The sequence below is a fragment of the Notechis scutatus genome, chromosome Z (assembly GCF_049901735.1).
Source record: "Notechis scutatus isolate UNSWTSFEM ecotype Mainland chromosome Z, rNotScu1.2, whole genome shotgun sequence".
NCBI classification, from domain to species: Eukaryota; Metazoa; Chordata; class Lepidosauria; order Squamata; family Elapidae; genus Notechis; species Notechis scutatus.
Window position 1 is genome coordinate 136082959 of NC_142025.1, and position 15067 is coordinate 136098025.

A 15067-nucleotide genomic window follows, 5' to 3' on the forward strand; every position below is an offset into this window, starting at 1 on the left:
TTATCTTTCTAAGCTCCAAATGGCCACAGAATATTAAACCCTTTCAAGACCTCACCTTCTTAGTGACCCCAATCTTAGCACTAGACAGCAGCCCAAGGAGAAGGCAGTGACCCAGACACAGATGGGAAGGGGAGGGAGCAACAGCTGTCAGGTTTCATTTTTGCACTGTAGAAGACAGCAACTCTTAATGCACAGCTGAAAGTAAGAGGCCATTTTGAAAGACTGCAGAAAGTCAATCTTTCAAGCATTTTCCACCTTATACCTTTTTTTGCATCCAGATTGCATTAATTTGCATACTTAGTGCCATAAAACAACATAGGCCTCAAATTTTGTCAGATTTTAAAAATTCAGCATATCCAACATTCTTTGTATTAGCTGAATTATTAAATATTATTAATATTATTAATATTTTTGGAGGAAATGTGCGTTTGTGTTGTCTGGGTTTTAACATCTAATAGCATCTATTTAGCATCTGTGGTTATTCAACTCTGCCAATTTATTTTCACGGTCAACCCACTTCCTTTTGTAAGTTCAGTTAGCGGTAATCATGTACACTGAAGCTATTCATATAGGTAGAACTGCAATGGCCACTGGAAACCACCGCCTTCTATATATATGCCATTGTAGAATTGCTTACCATATTGCAATCCAGATGTGTTAGTGCTCTCCAGATGTGTTGGACCAGAGGTGGTATTCATCATGTTCTGACCAGTTCTGGAGAACTGGTAGCGGAAATTTTGAGTAGTTCAAAGAACCAGAAAATACTACCTCTGACTGGAGATTTTACAGTATCCTTACCCTGCCACGCTCACAGAACTGGTAATGAAAAAATTTGAATCCTATCAGTGTGCTGGACCCATCCTGTAGTTGTTAAGCAGCATGGCCTTATTGGATAATGGTTATGAGGATTGAAAGAAATATATGTTGTGATTGACAGGTTGAAGAAGGTGTAGCTTTATGTCATGCATTTCCTCACTGCTGATCCATATTAATGGCTGCTCTTGTGCTGTGCAGGGAAATATGTGAGCATGGTGCATAAGGGAAAATGGTATGGAATAAATAAAATCAGGCTGCCACACTAACAATTATGAATAAAAAATAGTATTTTTAGTTGGCTTGATTCACACAAACCTCACTGAACCATAAATGTGTTTGGGTTGGGTTTGGTCAAGTGCTTTCTATTAATGCAGCCATTTGTGACTAAATTAGTGTTTCTCAACCTCAGCCACTCAAGACATGTGGACTTCAATTCCCAGAACTCCCCAGCTAGCCAACCCAGTTTCTGGGCTGCAGCTCACTACCAGGCCCTGAGCTATTCAGAACCAGGCCAGAAAGGAATTCTGTTTACAAAACACAAAACAAAACAAATCCAGTAACAAACTTTGTTAAAGAAAAAGGGAAATATTAATACAGAAGCGTTTGTAAAGAGAAAAATCCCATTAAATTAGTTTGAAGAGTCAATTCTGTGCAAAGTTGATAAAACTGCCTGGTTGGATAGATCATTTATTGAACTCAGCAGAAGGGAGTTTGGCCTGTAATTTTTTATGTACATCTTATATATAAACATGTCCATTGGCCTGTAATTTTTAATGTACATCTTATATATAAACATGTCCATTGAACTGGTGAAGTCTGGCTGATTTATTAGTGGCCTGAATCCCACACATCCATTTCTGACAGGATATGAACTTTATCTCCTCCAGAAGTTCTGAATGTTCTAATTGTTTTCTTAAGATTTCTTTTTGCAATGTCCTTCTCCCTTCCCTTCTCCATCAAAAACCTACCTGCACTTCACGATCCCCATACTTCATTGGGTTTTTGCTATGCTGACATTTCTTGCGCAGTTTCTTCAGCTCAGTCTGAGACTTTTCAATTGATTCAGCTTTGGCACGATATTCTGCTTGGTATTTCTTCAGGGTCGCCTAAAAGTTGGGAAACGGGATTAAACAAAGGACCATGGCCAGATCAGCTTTGAAGTTATAGGAATGTTGCCATCATATGTGATTTACGCGCTCATTTTCTCAGATTCAGAATAATGTCAGATGGTGCTCCATTCAAAATCCAAGAAAGAAATACTTAGACTCCATTAATTAGAGAAAAGATATCTTTTACTGGAAATCAAATGGTAGCATCAAAGGAATTCTGAATCTGAGAAAATGAGTGCATAAATCACATATACAAAGTGATGGCAACGTTCCCACCCACAACAGTTCAATTTGTTCATCTAATAAAAAGTTGTGTATAACATCATGTGGGCATCTCCAGGTGGTGATGAGGCCTCTGTCCGTTGACCTTGACATATTTTGATAAAGAGCTACAGCTGCACATAGGATAGAAGCCTAAACAAGAAACTTTTCCCCCCAACTTATACAGTTCTGTTTTGTAAAACTTCCAGCCCGCTTCCCATAACCATGTCCTCCCTCCTCCCCAGTTACTTATGACAGCCGAAAGATGCAAAGCAAAGGAAGAAAATCTTGAAGGCTGACATATGGTTTTCATATCAAAGTACAGATATTTCTGGAATTGCTGTCAAGTTCTGAATCCTTTTCAACCAAAAACAGAGGGCCATACAGATAGTCCTCACCTACTCCCTGCTTTGTTTAGTGACTCTTCAAAGTTACAATGGTGGAGGGGGGAAAGCTTTGTGAGCAATCCTCACATTTATGACATGCAGCATCCTGCAATCACATGATTCTCATTTGTGACAAAAAGAGTTCATAGAGAATGAGAAGGTAAACTCCTAAGTGATATTTTGCCAGTCCCAATTGTAGTCATTAAGTGAGGACTATTTGAATGTTGACAAGAAAAGTTGCTTCTAACTTGATGAAGAGTCAAAATCCATGTCAAACCGAGATACTAGATTTCACAACTTGGTATTCTCCAGATGGATCAGACTTTTAATTGACAGGAAGATTCTTGGAATTGAAATCCAATACAAGTATTGGTCATTCGATTTGGAAAACTGGGTTCCCTGAGGAATGCTGGCTGACCTGTCAGGCACAAAGAATCAGGACCCTTTATAAGGTTGCAGCATAGATTTATTCAAGCCTATAGACAAGAATCTGGTCAACTAAAGGTCAACACAAAATTGGTGCCTGATAAGGGTCAATGGAATTCAAGAGAGGTTGGACTTGGGAGTGTTTATGGGAATGCAACAACTCTAAGCTGATGATATGCTTAACTCCACCCTCCAACTCTGTCTGCTCTTCGCTATACTAATTAAAAAATTCCAAACTTAAAGCTGGGCTCTCTTTAAGCCATGTTTAGTTTTGGCTTACCACATTATGTCAACATGGTTAATGAAAGCATGCTATCTGAATCCAGCTAGTATAGATTGGATAAAATATATAATAATGAGGAAGAGGTGATGGTCAGCCACAGAGAGATAAATTTGAAATTGTGGAGCAGAGAGAAATAGATGAATCTTTTCACTTACCACCAGATATTTGATATCCAGTTCCAGTTTGTGTTCCAGCTGGGATAGCATATCAGAGTGGAAAAACTTCAGCTAAGAGCATGGGATGGGAAAGCAAAGAAGGGCAGGTGACAATTGGGCAAAGTGAGACCAGTGCTTCTCCCTCCATTCCCTCTCTTCTGAGTCCCAGAAATGGCTGTGAGACATTGACATGGTATTGGCTGCAGGTCTAATCTAGAACGTGGTGCCAGAATAAGCAGGCTATTAATCTAACTGAACAGGCCTGGTGCTGTGCTAATATCACATACAGATACTCACCGTCTCCTCCAACTGTACTTGCATCTGCCTGTGGACTTCAGCCATCTGGAACAAGGTATCACCTGAAGGCCAAGACAACTGAAGGGTTAATGCACCCAAGGTAGTCCCTCCACATTTAAAGATCTTTTTGTACCCTACTTGATTTCTCTGTCCCAGGGTAATCTCCTTTGCAATTAATTCAATTCCCTGATGTTATCCGAAGAACAGCTTTCAACTGGAACTAGCAAAACAAGGCATTTCATGCTCTAGAACAGGGTTTCTCAAGTTCAGCAACTTTAATGCTGGCTAGGGAATTGTGGGAGTTGAAGTCCATATAGCTTTAAGTTGCCACGGTTGAGAAACCCTGCTCTAGAGCAGGGGTCGGCAACCTTTTGGACCTCAGGGACTACCAAACACATAATTTTAAATCCCGGGGACCACTAATATGAATTTTGACTGATGGTGGCTTGCTGACGTTGGTGGGAAAGAGAGAGAGAGAGAAATAGATCTGATCTAACCCCTCTCTCCCCCACCCTCACACACACACACACACACAGAGAGAGAGAGAGAGAGAGAGAGAGAGAGAGAGAGGCAGGGGTGGGATTCAAATTTCTTAACTAATTCTTGGGTGTGGCCTAATTTATGGGTGTGGCTTGGTGGTCATGTGACTGGCCGGGCATGGCTTGTATGTAAATATTATAAATATATAAAAAAAATGTATTTTTTATTAAAAAAGAGCAACTTTTACACAAAATCAGGCAAAGCAGGCAGGCTGCTTGAGTTGCTCACAGAATCACAGATTCAGAGATCTATCTTTCTGCCATTGGCTACCTGAGTCTGTCACGTAAAATTTGCTTGTAAGCAAACTCATAAAATTTGCTAGCAAGCAAACTCACAAAATTAACTCACATCCAACGATTTCCTGCTTTCTAGCTAATCTAAATCTCCTGGCACAGCAGAACAGCTGGTGGTCGGGGAAAAAAAGGAAAAATAGCAACTTAGCAGGCAAGTTTGCCAGGTAAGGAGTGAGTGGGCAGGGACAGTTCCCATGGGCAATGTGGGCGGGGCAGATTTGTGTTTCTGCACAGCCTGGATTAATTGCTTTGGGGGGGTGCTCTGGGGATGACATTTCTCTGCAGACCACCAAAATTTTCTCACAGACCACCAGTGGGCTGCAGACCACTACTCTAGAGAGCTTTGGAGACAGCTGTGTACATTTAGTCTTGAGTCAGCAACCTGTGATCTACATACTTTAATTATGGTACACACTACAGATTAAATATAATACAGGGGTACCCGACCCCTGGGGCTGCTGCACAGTACTGAGCCACAGCCTGTTCAAAACCTGGGCCACGGGAGAAATGGCCCAGCGTGTGCATGTGAAGCTCCAGTTGCGCGAGTGGAGAGCATTTGCACTAATGCGCAGAGCTTCATTTGTGTGAGTGCCCTCCGGTCGCATAAATGAAACTTTGCACATGAGCACAAGTGCCCTCTTCTCATGTGACTGGAGCTTCATACACGAGTGTATGTGCCTGCTGCTTGTGCCCAAGAATGCAACCGCCCTCCACTCACACGGAAAGCTCCATTCGTTCAAGAGGAGGGTGTGCATGCACAAATGTAGCTGTGCAAGTGTGTGCCTGCCATTCACACACACCCCTTTACACTGCACCAAGCTGGGCTGCCAAGCTGGAAAGATTGGGGACCGCTGACGTAATATAGCAATAGCACTTAGACTTATATACCGCTTTATAGTGCTTTACAGCCCTCTCTGAGCAGTTTACAGAGTCAGCCTATTGCTCCCAAACAATCTGGGTCCTCATTTTACCCACCTCGCAAGGAGGGAAGGCCAAGTCAACCTTGAGAATTGAACTGCCATTTTGCAGGCAGCCTGCAGGCAGCAGAAACAGCCTGCAATACTGCACTCTAAGCACTGTCCCACCACAGCTCTACCTGGTAATATACAGGTAATCCTCAACTTACAACCATTTGTTTAATAACTGTTCAAAGTTGTGATGGTGCTGAAAAAAGTGACTTAGGACCCGTCTTCACACTTATGATCATCGCAGCTTACTTGTGGTCACTCGATTGCAATCTGGACCCTTGGCAACCATCTCACATTTATATTTGAAAAATCCCAGAGTCACAGGGTTGCTATTTTGCTATTTGAGATCTTCCCTGCTGACAAGCAAAGTCAATGGGGAAAATGACAGGATCGTGTCATGTGTTGCCTTGCTCAATAACCGTGACGAAAAGGTAAAAAAAATCAGGTGCAGTCATGTGATACCTCACTTAACAACCATACCACTTCGCATCAAATTTTCCAGTCCCAATTGTGGTCGTAAATTGAGGATTAAATGTTTCGGCAGCCTTCGATTTATAACCACAATAGAGCCCAACATTTCTGTTGCTTAAGTGAGACATTTGTTTTTTGCCCCATTTTATGACCTTTCTCACCACCTTTTTACGTGAATTACGACAGTTGTTAAGTTAGTAACCTGGTTGTTAAGTGAATCTGGCTTCCCCCATTCATCTTGCTTGTCAGAAGGTCGCAAAAGGAGATCACATGACCCCGGGACACAGCAACGGTCATAAGTCTGAACCAGTTGCCACATGTCTAAATTTTGATCTTATGAATATGGGGATGCCGCTATGGTAGTGAGTATGAAAACTGCCATAACTCCCTTTTTTCAGTGCCACTGTAACTTCAAATGGTCACTGTTAAGTCGAGGACCACCTGTAAATCCTGAACGTAGACAGGCATATCCCCATGTTAAAAAAAATACAAGTAGTTAGGAGTAACTTAAGAGACAAGCAAAAATCTATGGATGTAGAACAGCTGTCAGCCTTGGAAGCCATTTCCTTGGAAGCTTCGATGCTACCACATTTAGTGCCCGGAAATCGGGAGTGGGGAATAGCAGAGTGGGATGGAAGAGTAGACACAACAACATTCTTTCTCAGAGTGTCAAGGACAGGATGCCCTGCTCTTGGAGAGGAGGGACTGGGAGGATGTCTTCAGTTGGGATAAAGAATTGCTTGGACCAGGTGGTGGACCGATGGGTGCAGGGGTGTGTGTGTAATTTTGATTTCTCTTTTGGGAGGGGAAAACCCAGAACTCCCAGATTCAGGTTTTCCCACATCTGCCAATATGACTTCTCTAAATAAATTCTTACTTGGGGGAACTTTGTTTCTGAGTGATGAACGGAAATGGAGAGTTTGATTGGAACGCTGACAACAGCCTTTTGCAACTAGTCCCCTCTAAACGTGCTAGATATTTACAAGCCCCATCATCCACGGCCAGAGCCTTAGGTCTAATGTTGTCCTTGTCATTTACTGGACAAGGTCCCTCAGCCTGCCTACACTTAATTTCATTTATAAAATAAGTTTTAATTAAACCCATGAATGATAATGTCCCCTGCTTTGTAACAAAACGTTTGCTACAAACATAATCTTCATTTCAACAACTCCTGTGGCCCTCAAGAAAACTCTGGAGGCATTCATAGAAAATAAAATGCTAAAAATCCCAAAGCCCCCAAAATAACTTAAAGTAGCTTATGGATAGTTATATAATTAAGTGCACCAGCAATAAGCCTGTTCTTGGGCTGTACCATACTTATTGATGTCCCAAAGGTGTTTTTTCAAGAGGCAACTGGACTTTCTTGTGTTTCTTTGATGACATTTTGCTTCTCACCCAAGAAAATTCTTCAGTTCTGACTGGAGGGTGGGGAATGGAAGGATTTATATTTATATTCCTTGCAGACAGCTGGTCCCTTGCATTATTTTAGAGAGTCCTTGAGGCCACCTGGAGGTTTGTCTGTGTCTTCAGGGTCACCTAAGTGGTGCAAATTGGTGTGGCCTTCTTGGAACTGCTGAAGGAACTGTGTGGTAGATTGGAGATAGATGATGTCCTATCCTTCCCCCTCTGTTGAGACAAGACCATCCCATTTGGACACAGATGGCCACTTTGACCCCTCTTTCAAACTAGCGGTCCTCTCTGTCCAAAATGTGGACTTTGCTGTCTTCAAAAAAAAAATGGCCTTTGTCCTTTCAAATGCTGAATCATGTCCTGATGAGTTTGTTCTCCTATATTGTGCTTTGCGTTTATGAAATAGTTGTTTTGTTTCCCCAATGTATGGAACTGCACATGTCTCACTGCATTGTACTGAATATTGGATGAGAAACAAAATGTCTTCAAAGAAAAAACAGAAAGTCCATTTGCTTCTTGAAAAAGCACCTTTGAGACAACCATGACCTGGATGACTGAGAATATCCATAGACATACTTACTGATATTTGGGGGAGGGGGGTTGTTCTGACAATAAAATATGAAAAAAAAAAATCCCTATTTTTCTCTCAGGTGTAAATGGCATGTTTGATCATTCTTCCTCAGTACAAAACTGTACAGCAGAAGCAAAATTTCCCAGCTGATTCTGCTGAACACATAACTAAGTTTTTCATTTCAGTTTACCTTAAATGCATGGAGTTGCTTCTCTCTGGGGTTTGTTTCCATGATGCCACCAGTATAATGTCGTTGCCAAATTATAAAGGTACCAATCACATAATATACATTATGCAACCACAAGAGAGCCCAATATTTCTGTTGCTAAATGAGACATTTGTTAAGTGAGCTTTGCCCCATTTTATGACCTTTCTCACCACCTTTTTACGTGAATTATGACAGTTGTTAAGTTAGTAACCTGGTTGTTAAGTGAATCTGGCTTCCCCCATTCACCTTGCTTGTCAGAAGGTCGCAAAAGGAGATCACGTGACCCCGGGACACAGCAACGGTCATAAGTCTGAACCAGTTGCCACATGTCTAAATTTTGATCATATGATTATGGGGATGCCGCTATGGTAGTGAGTATGAAAACTGCCATAACTCCCTTTTTTCAGTGCCACTGTAACTTCAAATGGTCACTGTTAAGTCGAGGACCACCTGTAAATCCTGAACGTAGACAGGCATATCCCCATGTTAAAAAAAATACAAGTAGTTAGGAGTAACTTAAGAGACAAGCAAAAATCTATGGATGTAGAACAGCTGTCAGCCTTGGAAGCCATTTCCTTGGAAGCTTCGATGCTGCCACATTTAGTGCCCAGAAATCGGGAGTGGGGAATAGCAGAGTGGGATGGAAGAGTAGACACAACAACATTCTTTCTCAGAGTGTCAAGGACAGGATGCCCTGCTCTTGGAGAGGAGGGACTGGGAGGATGTCTTCAGTTGGGATAAAGAATTGCTTGGACCAGGTGGTGGACTGATGGGTGCAGGGGTGTGTGTGGAATTTTGATTTCTCTTTTGGGAAAATGAACAAGTCACAATGCCAATGTTCATAATGTAAACCAATCTTTCTCAATTTTGGCAACTTTAAGGACATGTGGACTTCAACTCCCAAAATTCCCCAGCCAACAATAGTCAGGCCACCATATCTGAGCTGCAAAAATCCAGACAGGGGTTAGATGGCCACACAGCTATGCAGAAAACACTATATATAATTGTCAACTTACAAGGGAGCCCAAAAGTTTCACTGTTAATCAAGGCAGTTGTTAAATGAATTGTGCCTCATTTTACAACCTTTTTTGCCACAGTTAAGTGAATCACTGCAGTTGTTAAGTGAATCATGTGGTTACTAAACAAATCTGGCTTCCCCCACTGATTTGCTTTTTGGAAGATGGCTGGGAAGGTTACAAATGGTGATTAGAAGACCCCGGGGACAGTGCAACAGCCATAAACACATGCCAGTTGTCAAGAGACTGAATTCTGATCATGTGACCCTGGGGATGCTGCAACGGTCGTAAGTATGAAAGATGGCCATAAGTCACTTTTCAGTGACATTGTAAGTTTAAATGGTCACTAAGCCAATGGATGCAAGTTGATGATTGTCTGTATTTCTTACCATTTACTGTCTGCTTGCAATTTTGTAGCCTAGATATGTAGCCTGATCAACTCTGTCCCAACCAGAGGTGGTATTCAGCAGGTTCTGACCAGTTCTGGAGAACCAGTAGCAGAAATTTTGAGTAGTTCAGAGAACCCGCAAATACCACCTCTGACTGGAGATTTTGCAGTATCCTTCCCCTGCCCCGCCCACCAAGCCATGCCCTGTCTGTCTCTTATTAGAACATTGGCGAAGCCATAAAGTGTTTTCCAAAAGAAGTGTGTCACAAGAGGAAACATGGTTTGTTGTTTTGGAAGAGACAAAACAGATCAATGAAAAAACTTACCCAACTCTTTGGATCCTTGGCTGTCACTGGCCAACTCACCAAGTTTCACCAAGGTATCAAAGTAGCCTTTGGCAGCAACCGTAACTCCTGTAAAAGTGGACAGGGAGTGGGATAGAACAGACATCAAATAATGAAATCTGAATGCTGATGTTTCTCCTTCAAAGGACCAATGCTGACCTGATTTAAAGTCAGAGAGTTGGAATGGGGTATTCCCTTACCTGAGAGGGCTTTTTGATAACTTTTCCCCATGGTAACAAAATTCCTTAAACTTGGATTGAACTGGTCCAGAATCACCTTGTCAGAATAGAGAAGGAAACAAAACATAAACTATTCTGGCCTGATACAAAATTAAACACCTCCACAATCTCTAGAGAAAGTGTATTGTCCCAAAAGGTGCTTTTTCAAAAGGCAACCGGACTTCCTTTGTTTTTCCTTAAAGACGTTTCACTTCTGAACCAAGAAGCTCCTTTAGTTCTGATCAAATGGTGGAGAATAGAAGGGTTTACATTCCTTGACTGCAAGGAATATAAATATAAATCCTTCCATTCTCCACCATTCAGTTAGAACTGAAGAAGCTTCTTGGAGCAAAACATCTTCAAGGAAAAACAAAGGAAGTCCAGTTGCCTTTTGAAAAAGCATCTTTTGGACAACCATGACCTGGATGACTGAGAATCTCTATAGATCTAAATGTGTTTTTCCCCAGTATAATCTAATAGGAATTTAAAAGTACATAAAAGATCTCTGGCAAGATCACTTTTAGCAACCTTTGAGCTTGAAAGTGGATGAAGCATTTTGGAAAAAAGATCCAACATATGTACAACAAACATAGTTTCCTTGAAACAATAAATGATAAACCTGAAAGAGTGGCACATCTTAAAGAGGTTCATAACGACAAAAATGTAATTGTTTATAACAGAGGTCTCCAAACTTGGCAACTTTAAGACTGTGGACTTCAACTCCCAGAATTCCTCAGCCAGCATAGTCCACAAGACTAAGTTGCCAAGTTTGAGGAGCCCTGGTTTATAACTTTTGCTTTACAAATGAAAATTTAAGAGCAAAATCAAGAAAGCTTTACAAAAAGCACATATTCTAGTATCTGAAATCAAACTATACATGCATTATTTTATAAATGCAGTTCAGTTTCTCTATTTTTCACATGAATATGAAAGACTTAATTGTCATTATTTGTATGATAAAAGTTAAATAATCCAAATAAAGGACAAAGGTGAGTTTTAAGAATTCTCCTTTATAATACAGGCTTAAGGCCACTGTAATATATGTGAAAGAGAAGGAAATATGGGTTATATGGGGAGAGGTATATTGATCAGAAGTACGGAGAAGATCGAGAAGTGAGAAGAATATGATTTTGTGTGGGTCTATGTATGTATATGTGTGAGCCCATTTCACCTAGCAAACTTCAAAAACAGACAAAGATTTGAATAAGAGGCTACAGCAGTTCTAGGTTGGCATATTACCCCTTTATAGTATAGTGAGTTTCCAGGGATATTCAGGCACAGCAACGTGTCTCAGCTTTCTAACTGGGTCCTAAGCAGAACTATTGCAGAGCTAATAAAATATTGGGCTATGTATTATGGTAGTATACTACAGTACCGTACAGATAGCAGTACTCTGTACCGTACTATGCTGCAGTATTACTTACAACCACAATTGAGCCCAACATTTATGCCGTTAAGTGAGACATTTGTTTTTGCCCCATTTTACGACCTTTCCTTGCCACAGTTGTTAAGTGAATCCCTGCAGCTGATAAGTTAACAACCCAGTTGTTAAGTGAATCTGGCTTCCCCATTGACTTTGCTTGTCAGAAGGTCACAAAAAGGTGATCACATGGTGTTAGGACACAGCAATGGTTATAAATATGAACTGGTTGCCAAACACCTGAATTTTCATCACGTGATCGTGAAGATGCTGCAAAAGTTGTAAGTTTACTTTATGAATTATCTGCACATCTGACAGAAAACTTGTGGTTGAGTTTTGTTAGGAGTTCTGTAGTAAGTAGTTCCACCAAAAATCCTCCCATGTATGGTGGGGTGAACAGGGAGAGTGAAAAATTCCAGATGTTGACTGGGGTCATGTGATGAACGCACAGCCCCTTCTAAAGTCCCAGCCCTACCTCTTTTTATACCTGTCCACCACAAGGACCCAGCTGTTACTTTGACTTTTCCAAACTCTTATCTCCTCTTGAACAGACCTGCCCATCTATAAATTTGAAATTGCATCAACAGTTGGTAGATGAGTCACAAGAATCGTTATGAGATAAGAGCGCATTGGTTCCAATCCCTGGCATACATGCCTGGATACCATTGGAATGCATTTCAGGGAGAACATTTCCTGCATGCAAAAAACATCCAGCCCTGCAGAGACATTGTGGGTTCTTCTAGACTAGAGATGTTGATCTGTCCCTGCAGAGATACTTTTAAAAAAATTAATGCAGAGAAACTACATCCCCTCTTGAACTTGGAAATAATACAAAAGTCAGTCAGTTCATTCCTGCCACATGTGGCTGCATGTGTAATCCAGCCTGTGTCATCACCTAGGGGGCATGTTTCTGCCTGGCACTAAAAAGAGGCATCAGGTCAAAGATATGCCACTGTTGGCTTCCTTCCTTGGCATCTCCCTCTTCTTCTCAAAGTCAACAAAACCAACAGCCAAACCATAAATAGTAATTATTACAAATGGAGGAAAATATAATGTGTCCCAGTATAATGTTGCAGGATGCAATCAGGGACCAGAGGTTAGTCTTTCAAGTTTTTGGATTCGTGCTGGAGTCCATCTTCAGGGAATTTCTCTGTACCCGAATGTGCACAAATTCAAAAGTTCCTAGACTAAACCTCTGGCCTCAAGTGAGCAACCCAGATTGGATCCTGCAACAGTAATTATTATTTTTAGAAGCATGTATCCACAACTTACTGTGAAACAGGGTTAGAATCCAGAAAGGTCAGGATAAACATTTGTCATTCAACCAATGGGTCTAATAAAGTCTCCATCTCACTCTGTTCTATCCTACATGTTTGTGGTAAGTCCCATATCCTTGGCCTTACTCCAAAGACTAGCATACAATATTCCCATTATTTAAGAAGTATTATTACTGTAGGTCCTATATCCAGTCTTGACCTTCCAGCAGAGACTGGTATATAATATTCCCAATAATTTAGGAAACATTGGTGAGCATCAGCATGCTCCAGCTTCCTTGTGATTCCAATTCTTCAGGCCTTAAAAGACTTTTTCTCCTCCCACAAAAGGATAGCTTCACCCCATGTCATGTCAGATGTGGCTTCCCTGAGTTATGGCAGCAGCAAGCCGGGAGCACAGGAACCTTGTGCTGATGAGTGCCTTTCCTTTACAGATAAGGAAATAACCCATTAAGTCTCCATCAAGATAATTAGGGAAGGGGAACCAAATGTTTCAAAGGAGGGCGAGCAACACATGGGTTAAGTTTCATTTTTTCATCCCCAGCCAAGCTGTGTGTGTGTGGGGGGGGGGGGAGTGTAATTTGGCATGAAAATTGCATCATTTCCATTGGGTGGAGGGAAATACCACTACCAAACTCTTCCATCTTCACCAGAACCCAACCTGCCAAATTCCCTGCTTTCTTATATCGATTTATTTTCTTATTCTTATTGAATTTATATTCTTCCTTTTTTTTCCCCACGTGCGACCTCAAGGAAACTTTCCCACAGATTCTGCCGATTTGACGAAGTTTTCCCAAATTGTTCCAGCCACAGACGCAAAATCACGGTGGTTCGGGCTCAAAACATGAAGCCGAAGCAAAGGCAGAAGGCTTTCTTTCAATCGCCATTCGACGCAATGGGCGTCCTAACAGCTAGAAACCATTAAATGTATCCGCTAATAGCGGCATCAAACTTTTTTTTCCCCGCTTCCCATCACTACAAATTTCTCCGTTTTAGTAATTAGATAGTGATTTTTTAACAGAACGAAAGGGAAAACTTACTAGCTCTTGCTATTAAAGTCTGGCACTTTCTCAGCATCCAAAAGATGGGGGGGCAGCGGAGGAAGGGGGCTTCTGGAACATTATGTCCCAATTCCTCTTTCCACGCACCTCCTGTTGCTTCTAAACACCCCCCCCCACCTCCACCCTCCGATTTTTAGGAGTCGAACAAAAGGCTGCGAAGTCCGACCAGAAAGCCAAAATGTATGATACATCGCAGGACCAAGGCGAAAGTGGAAACTGGAAAGACAAACTTGGATAACGAATTGAGTCTGGGGAGCAGGAAGGGGGTATATTCCCGGCTGTGTGGGGGGAGAAGTGAAGGGGGTGAGGCTGGGAGGGATCGATCGATGGACCAGCCAATTTACGGAGGTGAAATGAACAGGAGAAGAAAAAGACGGAGGGAACCATGGAAGGAAAGCCAACGAAACGGAGAAAAAGAAGAAGAAGAAGAGGGGACGGGAGGGAAAGGAAGACAGAAAGAAGTTTTGGAGAAGAACCTGTAGCAAAAGTGTATGGAAAGCGACTTACCCGATAGACATTTTCGGTCAGCCGGTTCACCTCCTCCGAGCGGGACATGATGCCTGGACGGTCAGAGAGAGCCTGGACAGGGGCCTGGGCAGGCGGGCTAAAAAGTGGGTGGGCGGGAGGAGAGCAAGGGGAGGGTCTTAAAGTGGGGGGCGTAAAGGAAGGGAAGAAGCAGCCTGATCCTACAAAAAGTCAAAAGCGGCGCCGTGCTCAATTTATTTATTTTATTTATTTATTTATTTGATTTGCCAATTGTTTACAAGATAATAAGTATAAGTGTATACATAGTTGTGAATACATGAAATGGGTACATATAAGAAAAATAAAAGAATAAGAGAAACAATAGGACAGGGACGGTAGGCACGTTGGTGCGCTTATGCACGCCCCTACAGGCCTCTTAGGAAAGGGGTGAGGTCAATAGTAGACAGTCTAAGGTTAAAGTTTTTGGGGTTTGGGGAAGAGACTACAGAGTCGGGTAGAGTATTCCAGACATTGACCACTCTATTACTGAAGTCGTATTTCCTGCAATCAAGTTTGGTGCAGTTTACTTTGAGTTTGTATCTATTGTGTGCTCTTGTGTTGTTATGGTTGAAGAATTCATTGACAGGTAGGACATTGCAATGTATGATTTTATATACCATGTTTAAG

The 15067-nt window shown here is 41.7% G+C and overlaps 1 protein-coding gene across 4 annotated transcripts in view; it reads right to left on the reverse strand.

The window, feature by feature from the left end:
* The window catches only part of LOC113418606 (BAR/IMD domain-containing adapter protein 2-like), a 31818-nt gene extending 17269 nt beyond the window's left edge, over positions 1 to 14549 (reverse strand). For 2 of the 4 annotated variants that reach the window (XR_015745950.1, XM_087947174.1), the window contains exons 1-6: positions 14423 to 14548; positions 10143 to 10218; positions 9925 to 10011; positions 3734 to 3795; positions 3437 to 3508; positions 1785 to 1922 (exon numbers count right to left, since the gene is read on the reverse strand). Coding sequence is in view for 3 of the 4 variants with exons in the window: in XM_087947174.1 (XP_087803300.1) it covers positions 1785 to 1922; positions 3437 to 3508; positions 3734 to 3795; positions 9925 to 10011; positions 10143 to 10218; positions 14423 to 14470 (483 nt within the window). In the remaining variant the exon portion in view is untranslated. Of the gene's footprint in view, positions 1 to 1784; positions 1923 to 3436; positions 3509 to 3733; positions 3796 to 9924; positions 10012 to 10142; positions 10219 to 14422 lie in introns of all 4 variants that reach the window. The other 2 variants (XM_026677590.2, XM_087947175.1) reach the window with 2 other exon arrangements.
* Between the last annotated feature and the right edge of the window lie 518 nt (positions 14550 to 15067).